The sequence below is a fragment of the Colius striatus genome, chromosome 12 (assembly GCF_028858725.1).
Source record: "Colius striatus isolate bColStr4 chromosome 12, bColStr4.1.hap1, whole genome shotgun sequence".
Lineage (NCBI taxonomy): Eukaryota > Metazoa > Chordata > Aves > Coliiformes > Coliidae > Colius > Colius striatus.
Genome location: NC_084770.1, coordinates 26,529,356 through 26,543,115, shown reverse-complemented (window position 1 = coordinate 26,543,115; position 13,760 = coordinate 26,529,356). Strand labels below are relative to the sequence as shown.

Below are 13,760 nucleotides of genomic sequence, written 5' to 3'. Positions count from 1 at the left end.
GAGCATGCAATGCATGAAAAATGAAAAGCAAAGGAAAGAGCCTTTCTTTTTATTGCAGAGAATATTCTTCAGAAACTGCTCATAGGACTGCAGCACTTCAGAAGTTCCTACCTTGAAAAGCTGTGATATGACCCACAATCATGTACTTCAGTTCGAAGTTCAGTGCCTGGATACTTTGAGTCCTTTCCCTTCGAACAGCTGCCTGGTAGCTTTCTTCCATTTTTTTGGTGCAACAAGTTGGTGTTCTCTGTTGACAGATCTGTAACTCTGACTCTTAAAGCAAACAAGGGAAAAAAAAAATCACAATAATTAGAAAAAAATTCAACTTACAACATAAAAATAAATAATGCTTCTTAATGTCAAAAAACCCAACGTGTTTAAAACGTTGAAACAAAGAACAACCCATAAGTAAAGACATTGTGAGATTCAGCTTTGTCTCAAGGACACTAATTTATGACTTTCATATACATTTGGATAACATCACATTACCAGCTGCTACCTTATTTCACAGTGGTAAGAGCCCACATGCATATGCCTGTATGTAAAGGCACTGACATCCCTCCCATGTCAAAACCACAGAGAGAGCTGAAAGTTAACTAAAAACCTGATTTTTGTGGAATGTTTTTGTTGCTTTTTTTTACCATTCCAGCTTTTTATGTGTTTCTGTAAGTTTGGTGTGTTTGATTAGGAAACCTACATCTCAGAGTTCTGACTCTCAGGGTCTATCTGCTCTACACCATTGAATTTGCAGGTGACAGTTCTGAAAAAGAGGTGTTACAGACTACAAATACATTCTGGTGCTTCATGAATGCATGTTTTAAGAAGGTGAGAATACAAAAAAAGCAAGGAATTGTTAAGCAGAGCAACAAAAACCAGAGGTATGCTTGAAAAAAATCAGGGCCAAAATAGTGACACGATATTAAAAAGCAGATGTATGTGACAATTTCTCACTGAAACCAGAACACCCCAGCAGGGAACCTTGCACCTTCATGTTTGGAAACTTTCCTTCCCTCCACCTTAAGGTGGAAACAGAGATCCTGAGATAAATGAACTGCAAGCGATTGTCCCCATTCCTCAGGCCTCAGTTTCTGAAGAAGGAGATAACCCTTTCCTGGGAAGGCTGGTGCCACCATGGGAGCCAAGATCCCTGCTCCCACACCTTTTAATGCCTGACAACACGTGGTAGCAGAACAGCAGCGAGGCACTGACTCTTTCCCTGCTGACTTGTCCCATGCTGGCCTGTCCCCAAACCGCCTCCCTGGGGTGGCCACCAACTCCGGGGCCCAAGGTGATCTCTGGTTTTAAATCAGAGTAACCACTGCTAGCAGTCCCTCCCCACACAGCAACAACAGGACTTGAAGGCACAGATGTGTGTGAACAGCCCCGAGTCTCCAAAAAGGCCATGTTCCTCCACTGGATTTCACACAGGACACTACAGAGTGCCCAGACTAGGCCTTGGAAGAGAAATATTAATGAGCAATTACACTGTACTAATCCTCATCATCTGGCTTTGCACAGCAAGGCTCTGCATGTAGTTGATGATGAAAAACAAGAGGGTACATGGATGTGCATTGAAAAACACCTGAGAAACATCCCAGAATGACAGAATCATTATGGTTGGCAAAGACCTTTAAGATCAAGTCCAACCACTACATATTAAACACATCCAACCAACCAGGCTCTGCTTGGAGCCAGCTCCAGGTCAACAGCTCATTGAGACCAAAACTGCAAGGAGGAGTTTCAATAAACCTCTCTTACCAGAAGAAAAAACCACTAAGCTTGTTGAAACATCTCCTTTGACTTGAAAACATTGCTTCCAGTTTACAACTGTCATGTGAAAGTGCAGCTAATTTCTGTCAAAAAGGCAACACCTAAGTGAAATATTCAAATTTAGCTTCACTTTTCTATCAGTTCACAAAGTTGTCACAAACTGGGCTGACTCACAATACCATTTTGGAGGTAAATTTGTTTCATGCTTTGAAAACATTGCAAAATATAATATAGAATTGATATAATATAGTAGGAAAGCACAACTCTACCCACTCAAGTCCTAAACCCTGCTGAAAGCCCTTGAAATGAGACCACCACAGACTGGCACAAGCCAGCAGGCTGCTAAAAGCAGCAGCAGGAGGGCTGCGTGCTTGTCACTGGCTGGGCATGCTTCTTGGCTCCTGCCTGCCAAAGAAGCTGTCCCAGGTTGAAATTAGCTGCTTAGACTGGCTAATTTTAACCTGGATTGGTTCTGTGATCCAGTTCACACCATGAGCCTACATTCCTTCTCTGAGAGGAACTGGGGGTTGAGGAAAGACCACTTCTCTCATCTGGTACCACAAAGCACATGTGAAATTATAGTACAGACGGCTGAGCAACGAAGTCAGTTTACAAACAGATATCTGAGCAAAGGGGTTACAAATGTTACTCCCTATCTGCACTGCTGTTACTCAAAGCACTGCTTACAGGAGCTCTCTGAATTTTTGTTTGAAAGGCTTTTGCCAATCTCAGACGTGTATCAAAAGGGTTGGAAATACGAGGTGCACCATGCTGACTACATGCAGGTCCCAGCAAGAAAGCTGCACTCAGGTATCAAAGCTATCAGTGCTGTGCCTGGTGTTCCCCTTTAAAAAGAGGCACCACAGAAACCTGCATCTCCTCCAGAAAGCTTTAAGAAGAACATGGGTATCTCAGCTAGAACTGCACTCCTGAGATTCCCCACCCAGCTGTCTCCTCCAACAAGTACTCCAGGAGCCCGAAGATTAGTTTTTGTTGGTCCAGAGCCAAAGTGATGCAGAAGGCACTCTTAAATAGAAACAGCACTAAGCCCCTGACAGTTAAGGAGCCTGATGTAAAACACAGAGCATTAAAAGACCAAAGAGCAAACCCCACTCCCCTAGCAGAACTGTCATGCACAAATCTCGGCCATTTCACTTCTTTCAATACTAGCCTGAGGGTATCACTTTTAACTCAATTATAGAAACCTAATACAAGCACTATACATGCCTGAGTGCTGAGATTAAATTAGAACTGATTAGTAGTATCTTGAAATCTTTAATAACTCTGATACTAATTTTAGTTTCTCTCACTTCTTTCATCTTAATGCAAAATCCCCCCTCCAAAAGAAGAGAGGAAGCACACAGTGACCAGTGGTAACCAAGCTGCACACTGCATGAACACTGCTGAGATACACATTGAGCACCAGAGCTCTAACTTCAGATACACAGCTCCCCACAGTCTTGAGGCAAGACAACCTGAAGGGCAAACTGCTCCTTGAAGTTTAAGGACAGTGCCATTGTAGGCACCAGAGAAAATTCACAAATTCACCACTTGTGAATGAGAGAAGAAAGTTTTCCAACAGCATTATTTCTGCAAGTGATCCTGTTCATTTCTCTCTAGGACTTTCTTACCTGCTTTCCCCAAGCTGCCTTTTCTTTTCTAATAATTTAGTTTGGAAGGAACGTTCAGTTCAACCTTCCCCTTAAAGCAGGTCAAACTACATAAAGGCTTCATGCAGCCAAGTTTCAAGCATTTCCAAGGACAGATGATCCCATAACTTCTCAGGGCTCTTGTTTCAATATTTGACAGTCCTTGTGGTGAAAATAAGTAAATTATATCTAATGAGAATGGCTGATGTTCCAGCTTGTGTACATTGCTTCTCACCATATCACCAAGAGGATCCAAGAATCTGGCTCCACTTTCTCTGTTTCCTCCCAATACATAGCTGAAGACTTAACCTCCCAATACCTACTTTAAGACCCTCAACCTTCCACTCCTATAACTGAACAAACCTAGCTCTCTATTCCCACATGTGCCCCAGCCCCCTGACCACGATGGGAGTGCTCTCCTGGACTCCAACTCTATGTCATATATATTCATTTTGTTAGCTGGTCATGTCATTTATCAGTTCTTCCAACACACAGTGGAGATGTCAACTGCTCTGCACTGTCTTTAAAATGCTGTACACACTGTAAAAGCTAGACTTCGAAAAAGTCAGTGAAGGTAGATGGATCAGGGTCATCAGTGTCTGTTAAAACTCTGGCTTTCTGGTTTCAAAGGCTGGTTTTTTTAGTTATTTTGTTTTCAACAAGCAGAGCCAATATCTTCCACTGCACAGAATGCTCCTAAGCAAACATGATCAGAGGGTAAGCTCAGTGCAATCTATCTCCTGATAGTTTTTATCCCTTTCTATTTTTATGAACTTCTCAACAGTATTTCCAAACAAAGCTTTAGTCCAAAGCCCAAGATTTTAATGTTGCACAAATGTCTTCAAAGACTCCAAGACTGATTATGCCTCAGTAACATTGAGAAAGGTGCCAAAAGTACCTTGCATTGTGTCTGGCCCAGCTGAACGGGAGCCAACACTTTGTCCTTCTTGAGACTCATCTGCCTGGTGCAGCTGCTGCCTCAGATGGAGGAAAATTTAGCAATTAATACACAAATAATTTAGGAGAGGAAGCCAAACCAAATGGAAAAGGAAACAATTTCCAAACAGGGCTCCATCTGCACCTACTTGGTGCATCAGAAAAGCCCACACTGGCACAGCCACATCAGGCAAAAGTAATTCAGCCACCACAGACTGCTAGAAGTTTAAGAGATCCTTTACATAGCAGCTTTTGTGCCCCAGCAGAGCTAAGGCCATCATCAGCTTCAGCTGCAAGGCTGCTGTCAAGAAACACTCATCCACAGGAACACAAACCATCCTCACCTAGCAGAGAGCACAGCTCAGCCCCATTGCAACTAACTACGTCTTTCTAGTTGAAAACATTCTAAGTATAATAAACTCATCCAGCACAATATGTGCAGTATCAAACAGCTACTATTTGATTTGCCAATGTTCAAAATACAGTAGTTACTATGCTTGAAGTAGGGCAACTACCCTATTCTGACCCAGGTACCTTCAATCTGTTTAACAGATTATTTGCCTTAATGTGTGGAGCAAGGCAGAGAGCTCCCACAACATAATGTCACATCAGCATGTGATGCTGAGCAGCTGAGGGCCATAAAATCCTCCCTCACTGACCTGGTCTTCAGTTTGGTACACTGGAATAACAGGGATGGAACATGTATGCAGGAACAGAAAATCCTGTAACATGTCTACAAGGCACTTACAATAGAGACATAGCAGTGGTTCCCAACAGTCAGGTTTTCAAGTATGATGCTGGAAGATGCATCTTTGGTACCAATGCCAAATGGTCATAGCACTACTGCTCCTAAATACTCTCCATAAGGAACAAAGGAAGGGTGATTAACTTCCCTCAGTTCACTACTGGAGTCTTCCCACACCTTCCTGACAGCCCCAATCTCAGAAATAGCAAATGCTCAGTAGCAGAAGGCATGAAACTCATCTTACAGAATCTCAGTCCAAATTGTTAATTTGGACTTCTCAGTTTAAAACCAAGCAGCTGAGAAGAGACTCAGCTTGGTAAGGGACACGTGTTGAGCAGGACAAGCACTAGATGCCCAAGGGAGAGAACAATGGACACTACCTCTAGATCTTGCACTCCTATAGATGAGTGACAAATTGTTTAATTAAAGTAACGAAAGTTTGTTCTACTGCCTACAAGAAACAGAGCAAAAAGAAAAATAGAGCAGGATGATGAGAAAAATTACAACCAGCAATTTAAATCTCCTTCCTCCATCCCTCCTTTCTTCTCAGGCTCACCTCACTGCTCCCAATATCTCTACCTCCTCCCCACTTCAACAGCATGGGAGGGTAGGAAATGGGGGATGTGGTCAGTCCCTCACAGATGGGCTCTGCCGCTTCTCTCTCCTCAGAGGAGGATGACTCCTGGCATTCTTCCCCTGCTCTGATACAGGGTCCCTCACACGGGACATGGCCTCCTCTGGGCACAGTCACTGGCCCTGGTGTGGGGTCCTCTATGAACTGCCAACAAATCTGTGCTTCACCAGACCTCTCCACAGGATGCAGGAGAGTCTCTGCTCCAGCACATCTCCTCCTCTCTTCCCTCACTGACCTTGGGCTCCCCATGGTCACTTCTCTCTCTCCTCCAACTCCTTGCACCACCAGCTGGAAAAGGAGGAAGAACAGAGCAAGAAGGAACAGGGAGAAGCCTCCTCTTCTGGCTTCTTCTTCCTAAAAAGTGATCATGGAGGCCCCCAGTTGGCTCAGCCCCAGAAGTGGGTCTGGCTCGAGCTGGGGAGAGTTGTGAGCAACTTCTTACAGGAGCCATCTTTACAGCCCCTTCCCCATCACCAGAAACAGCTCCACACAAACCCATGACAGATTGCAAATGTGAAAAGGCTTGCTAATTCAAAATATTCACACTCTTGTGGATCCATCCTTCTTTTTCCTTCTAGAGCTGATATAAAAGCATGAAGAGCTAGACTGATGCCCACAAACTACCTTCTTAAACAATCAAGGTTACATCAAAGGGGGCTCCACCTTACATCCCGTACTGACAACTTGCACAGCCTTCCTGTGACAACACATATAATTGCAATACAGAGGTGAGAAGAAATTAACAAGAGCATTTTTTTCTTTTGGGACTACTGTGACTCATTTTTCATTATGTCTCACCACATTCACAGCAGAAAATCCTATCTTTTTTTCAACAACAAAACTCAAGTAGCTACAAAATATTCTCCAGGAGTCTCAGACAACAAACTAACAAACTGCAGTTTTGCTCTGTGGCGAGGAAGGCGTTTCATCGCCTCAGAACTCTGCCTTACAGTACCTGAATGAAGTGCCACAGGGTGAAAAGCCTATTCTGAAACAGTTATTTGGCACTCTGTGGACTATAGCATTTACAGTAAAACTGAAGTTTTAATTTAAAAGACGTTGGTTTCTAGCCCTGTACAGTAACAAAACCTTCCCAATGCAAATCAATATCAGTCTGCCTACCTAGTTCTCTGGGGAGATGCAATAAAACAGCTTTATGACAGGTATGAATTGCCTCACTCATCTCAACTTCGAAGCCTAAACAACAATTCAGATGTTAACACCAACTGTTTTACCAATGACAGATGACCTTCTATAGGAACTGCTTCCTAACATGCTTTACTCACTGTGGTAAGATTCATATAAGGTAGCATGGCACAGAAAATCCCAAGGATGTTGATACATTCATATTCAATTGTGTTTCCTAATCTTTTTGTATTTCCTATTCCTATTTTATCTGGCAACGTGAAACTCTGTAAAAAGGTTAGACTGGAAGAATAAACAAAGGCAAAGAAAGATCCATAAACAAACCAGAAGACTAATTAGTAGACATTTGGGGCACACGCTCAGAAAGGGAAACTGCAAGTAGTATTGGAGAAGCAAGGAATAACAGTTCCCTGACCCTTCCTTCCCATCCAAGATTTGAATACTTCCATTTCTGCCATCTCACTTGAAAGGAAAACATGAAGCCAAGTACTCAGACACCATGTTCTCTTTCCTTCAAAAACGTGTATCTGTCTTCCTTGAAGTGCTAATTTTACAGCCCAAACCCCCAGTGCTTCTGACCAGTTTGGCCATTCTCATTCTCAAGTCATACACAGGCTTACTGGACAATTTCTACCAATGTTCAACAGTGATTCAACTAACTCCTTTACGATTCCATTCCCTCTTCCTTTTTGTTTAAGGAGAACGGGGAAACCTCTAAAAACCTGTGTGAAATATCCAAAATAAAACAATTTTAGTGAAAATTTTTGATGGGCTCCTAGGGTTGGCAATGCTAAAATGTACATCTGACCCCAGGTAAACTGCCACACTTTGCTTCCCACGTGTTTAGAAGGATATGTACCTTTCATTTGCTTACTTAGACTGCAAGCAATTCCTAGCAGAGGCTGACTTTTGCTATGTGCATGTTCAGTGTTCCTCGAGAGCCTGGTTTTGATTTTGATCCTATATACCTGTTACATAAATTAAGAAACCATGTTTCTTCCCTTACATCACTAAAACAAGGCATCAGTCACGGCACACTGAACTGATTACGTTTCGCTTCTTGCTTGTGTTATTCCATTCCAAACTAACAACATTACGGATGCTTCAGAGCTAACCATTCGAGATGGACATGGCAGCCCACCATGTTGCACAGCTGGCTGAAGCCAGCTGCACGTGCTTAGCAGGCAGCAGTGGCTGCACTCAATCCACATTTGGGAAGGCCACAGGCAAGCAGTTAAGAAAGGAAGCTGGTTTGAGGATGGCAGTCATCAGAGAGACAACAGCAGCCAAACTGACAGGAGCTGGCTCTATTCAATCCTTGCTACAAAGCTAATGCTTTGGTACCTGTGCTAGTGACTCCAGAATAAACTTTCCAAATTTAAGCTAACAGCCCTGCCAAACAACAACACTGACATTTTTCATCACAGTTGGGGTTTCTTTTTATCAGAGAAGGCTACAGAGCATGGCAGGTCTGTGACCAGCAAAGGGGGAGCTCCCAGTGAGCTTTAAACCACAACCACATACAGCCAAGCTACAGCTCCTTTTTGGGGAAGGCAAATATTTCTATTTCCTGACACATCTGCAGCAAGGCAGGTTAGGAAGATACTGCAGCTTGAAACTGAAAATGCAATGCTTCAGCCAAATACAACTTTGAACTGCTCCAACCAGTAACATATTTTTTTCCCAGACTTCAAAACTAAGATTAGGAGATTAAAGTCAAGTCTTCTATGAGGAGAAGTTTGAAAGCTTTTCTCTGACTGCAATGTTTTCAATCCTTTTTTTTAAGTCCTACTCCATTTTGGGAAGCAAGTGGTTTTTCTACACATGCTTTGTTCTCCTGCCCTCACAGTCATTACACCTCTCCTTTTAATTGCCTATGTAAAAATAGGCAACTGAAAAAGCACATACTGTTCTGCACTTTGGATAAACTGATTCACCTTGTGTGTTCAAGGAGGGACTATTTTGACTTGTCAACACAGGGCAGCCATACCAGATCCTGGGTGCTTTTCCCCAAATGTTACTTTGCAAGCCTCTGTCCCTTCTAAAAACATGACTCAGGCCTTTCAGTTCTTTCTCATTTCCTTATGTAAGGACAATAGGGCAGGAATATGGGACAGAAGGCTTTGAGATGTCATCCTTTGACAGACTCCAGGACAAGTCATTTGGAGTACAGCTATATAATATTTTGCAGGGAAACATGCATGCTTTGGAGCAATAAGACAAAAGCTCTCATCTGGAAGCAGTAGAAGATGCTCTGAATCCAGGCACAGCATCATGCCAGGTATGGTTATGCTGCTTGCAGAACAGCACTGGATTACATTTATTCAGAGCATACTGGAGTAAGACAAAATCCACATGGAGACATATGCATAAACAACCCTGACCTCTGAGCCCTGATTTTTCAGCCATGAAGCAAGAATAATTTCCTTACATCAGTGACAATAAACCACTGCCCAAAACAGTGACACACTGAACAACACAGAGGGTTAAGGGCCAGAATTACATGACTTGAAAAACTGGAGATCCTTAGATATGCTCTGGAAATCCTATTTCTGTTTGCAAGAGACCTAAAGCTTTGGCCACCTTCCTCTATTTACAGGAGGCTGATTTCCATGCTGCTGGGCTACAGTGCTGCAGTTTTCCAGTAGCAACTATGAGAGCTTGATCACTTGAAAATTGCTTTTTCTGCATCCTGCCTTCTACCATTACACAGCAAATCTGTGAATCAGTTATTCGGCATCAATGAGCATGGAATTTGATATTCTCACACTGTATGTCTGCTACACAATTTCTTCTTCACAATACTCTAAAATTTACAAAGGAAGAAGAAACATATTCTTTGGGCTCAGAGACCAAATCGAGTTATGATGCTTAACGAGTTACAACATCTTGAATTAGCTCCATTCATTCCAGGTGCACGTGTCCCAGACTTAGACTGGATTCATTTACACAAAAAAGCTTAATGCTGTATCTGTCACTTGTGCAAACAGAGTGTGGTTTCAGAGCAGAACAAACTGGAGCAGTTGTCACATATGTGAGTGTTACTGGAACGAGGAAGATGTTAAGAAGCAAAAGGCCTGTATTTTAGTGAGGGTTAGGTTTTGTATCAGCAAAAAACCAATGCAGTAAGGTAATTAAGCACTGGAATAAACAGCCTAAAATGTGGTTATCTTCTATCACTGTGATTCAAACACAGTTTATCCTGTCTGAAAGTAGCAGGAATGGACCAGATGATCACTTCAGGTCCATTTCAGCACTATTTTCTATCATTCTGTTCTTTCAGCAGCTCTCAGCAGTGCATTTTTCTAATTACACACAGTTTTCACCAGATTATTCTCCCTTTATTCACATTTCCCAGCACAAACACCCAAGGGCAAGCTGTTCTGGACACTAGCTCCTTTGGCACTATGTTACCTCACCTTTTGTGAGGATTTGGCCCTTAAGATCTCTCAAGAGTAAAGCTTTAATTTCACAGCACGGATCTTGCTCATTTTACTCCATATTTACTGAGAATAAAGGGAAGACTATGCAAATGCCTGGCTACTTAGACCTGAACAAAGTGGAAGCAAACATGTAGATGTGAATGGGAGACATAATGGTATGAAAAAAGCAGCTCTTTTCAAAAGTAAAATGACTTTGTCAGGGTCCCTTTGCACTATGTGCATGGATGATTTGTGACAAAACAAAAAAGTGCTAGCCTAGCACGTCACCCATGTCAGAGATTAGAGCACTTCAAAACCCTCAAGCACTTTCTGGAACTTGAAAGGCTTTCTTAGGCGATGCTTAGCTTCTTTATGGCTTTTACACTACTTTGATGTGCACCTAAGAGTGAGGAATCTTAATTTGAAGGTTGTCCATGGAAAATACCCATATTGTATAATAAATCACAAAATCTTGTCACCCTGATTAGCATGAGCCAGAAGTCTGCAAAACTTTGTGCACAAAGGGAAAGATTCGGAGTCCTTATTTTGATATCCAAATAAGAATCTTGAATTTCCAAGCACTTACTTTCAAAAGGCTTCTCTAATAACAGCACTAGAGTAATATTCCTAATCATTGATAAAGTATGGTGTTCAAGGCAGAAGTCAGTTATGCAAGTGTCACTTTTCCCTCCGTTCTTCAATCAATTTCTCATGTGTTACAAAACTTCATCTCTGAGTGCAAACATGGATGTGTAAACATGAGCTTCACTCTCCCCCCTCACTACACACACTTAACCCCCAGTAGCATCAATGGGAATTATGCATGCATAACGAGCAGAGAATAGTCCCCTTATGAATAGGGCCCTTGTTGGAACAATGAATACATTTAACCATTAACATCTAGGGATGTGCTGAACTATCCACTTTAACTAGCTGCCAAACAAAGCTACTATGACCTATGTGATATTGTCAGGTTTGGAATGCAGTGCTCTGAAATTTGTCTCTCATTCGTTTTTAAAGGACTTGGCAGTGGTCTGCACAGCAGAGCAAGAGGCTCTTTGTCAGAGCAAGCTCCTCAGAGAAGGGAGGCCCTCCAGAATGCCTATCACATCCACCACCCGATAGAAGAACACTGGAAAGACCATGACCCCAGGAAGCAGTAATTAGAAGACCAAAAATCCATCCATCCATACTTCAAATGCACGTGTATGTTGATCACCAGTATTAAAAGAAACCCAGTAAGAACACAGACAAGCAGAATATGGCAGAGTCATATAAAGCTAAAAACTACATATCAAGAGAAAAGAGGGGAAAGACTGATTAAGACAAGTTCTAGCCGAGTAATTTTCTGTCAGCTAGAGCTCTGAAGTTCCTACACAATTGCCTGGCTACACTTGCTCTTTATTCCTATGTTTTAGCTATTGAAATATAAGAAACAACCTGAGGATATTATACCTATTAATAATACTTCCTGAGACTTTAGCAAATGAAGTTAATGATAACCTGTGACATTTAAAATTCCTCCATTTTCTGAAGTCCTTCCTGTATTATTTGAACTAGAGCCTTGAAACTTCACAAGTAAAAGTTTTACACATTGATTATGCACATATGAATACACCAAGAAAGTAATTAATAGCTTAAAATAATAACTTCAAATAATGTAAAGCTGATGTACTGAAAAGAGTGAAACAGGTACATTTATTCTCATGAAAGTATATGCACAGTGCTTACTCATAAGAGGTAAGGTTACAGTTGCTCCATCAATCACCATTTGCTAAATACTGCTCAGGTGCTTGGTGCTGTACAACAGCACTTAGAGACACAAGGAGGTCTAAGGCAGTCAAGCACTCTATAAATTTCTTCTGTAAGACTGCTAGGGCAAGCACCTGGCATGCCTGTGCAGTACCTTGTATAGAAAAGACCACCTTCAAACCAGAGTCAGCTTTTGAGTGTTACACTACTACAGCAGTGCAGAAACTTCTCACCTCAAAAGTAAACTCACTGGAGGCAGATGAAGTGTCTGCTGAAAAAATCATGGAGCAGTGGAATTGCTTACATTGCATTTCTAAGCCATGTTGGTCTACTTGCCATGATGCCACTAGACTACAGGACTCAATATGGAATTGTCTAAGGTCTCAGCCACCAGAGTTCCATTTGACATCCTAAAATGGGCATCCAAATATTGTCCTTACATTGTTCCACAGGATGGTCGTAATGACCAGTGTTACTAAAGCAGTTCAGAGACCAAAGGACAGTTCCATTCATCAGCATTGGTATAAAAACTGCTTTTCTCTTGAAACAGACCAAATACAGCCATAAGTATTCTGGACAGTTGCCATCTTTACAGCAGAGTAGTTAGGCACACTACTATCCTTACTCCACACTCAACAGTCCTGCCCAGACCACACATAGCCTCCTGGCACACCCAGATCTACAGAAGACCATGCTGGGTGACAGAGGACACAAAAGGAGGGAAAAATCCTTCTCCTCCTAAATCTGTACTATGTAATCCCATGGATGCAGCTCTTAGCTTGGGGCTCAGGTTATTTGTGCGGATCCAAACAGAACAAGATACTGTGATACATTCTGGAGAAGGAAGAGGGCTGACAGCTCTCTCTGCCATCCCTCCCAGCCGTCAGGCCCCTCAGACAGACAGATTGCCATTCTTGAGCCAGCAGAGGCTCAGGGTTCCAGACAAGACCATTGGGACTTATTGGCTCCTGCTGAAGGAGCAAGAGGCCCAGCTGGAAGCCACCAAAGCAGCCCAGGCTGAGCTGGAGAAGCTGCACCCGAGAGGTACAAGCCCTGGGGGGCTGGTGGGGGGTGTCTGGCAAGGGGACAGGCAGAGTGAGGGCCACGTCCCCCTCACTGACGACATGACCCCTTGGACCATGTCTCTCTAGACCAGGACAACACCAACAGACTCCTGGCTGAGCTGCAGGGCCAGGTGAAGGATCTGCAGGGCCAGGTGAAGGATCTGCAGAACAACCTGCAGAGCAAGGAGGAGGAGGTGAGTGGCAGTGGGTGTGGGCAGGGAGGAGGCAGCCAGAGGGTCCCCATGCTGGCACAACGTGGACGGCCGTGCCCTGACTGTGCCCCTCTGCTGCTCCCAGATCAGGCAGCTGAAGGAGGCCCCAGGGGGGCTCGGAGCATCCTGCTTTCAGGGCAAGTGACACCCCCAGAAGCCCCATAGAGGCTCAGCCTGCCTGCATCCCCATCTCCCTGACCAGGGCCACGCAGGTGGAAGTGAAGCAGCAGCTGGAGGAGCTGCAAGAGCGGCAAGAAGCGACCAAGGCCACGCTGGAGCAGTTGGCGGCCTCCGTGTCCACTGAGCTGCAGGGCCAGGTGAGGGGGAGCGCTGCCACTGCCTTTCATCTCAGCAGGGGGTTCCTGGTGGGGGTCCCAGCCAGGGCCTCGGGCTGGATGCAGCCATCAAGCCTCCACGGCACCTGGTCTCG

The 13,760-nt window shown here is 43.5% G+C and overlaps 1 protein-coding gene across 1 annotated transcript in view; it reads right to left on the bottom strand.

The window, feature by feature from the left end:
- Nucleotides 1–13,760, bottom strand: part of LOC104558822 (glypican-5) — a 350,414-nt gene that overhangs the window by 330,592 nt on the left and 6,062 nt on the right. Inside the window, exon 2 of the mRNA XM_062006029.1 lies at nucleotides 112–273. Coding sequence (XP_061862013.1) covers nucleotides 112–273 — 162 coding nt within the window. The remainder of the gene's footprint in view (nucleotides 1–111; nucleotides 274–13,760) is intronic.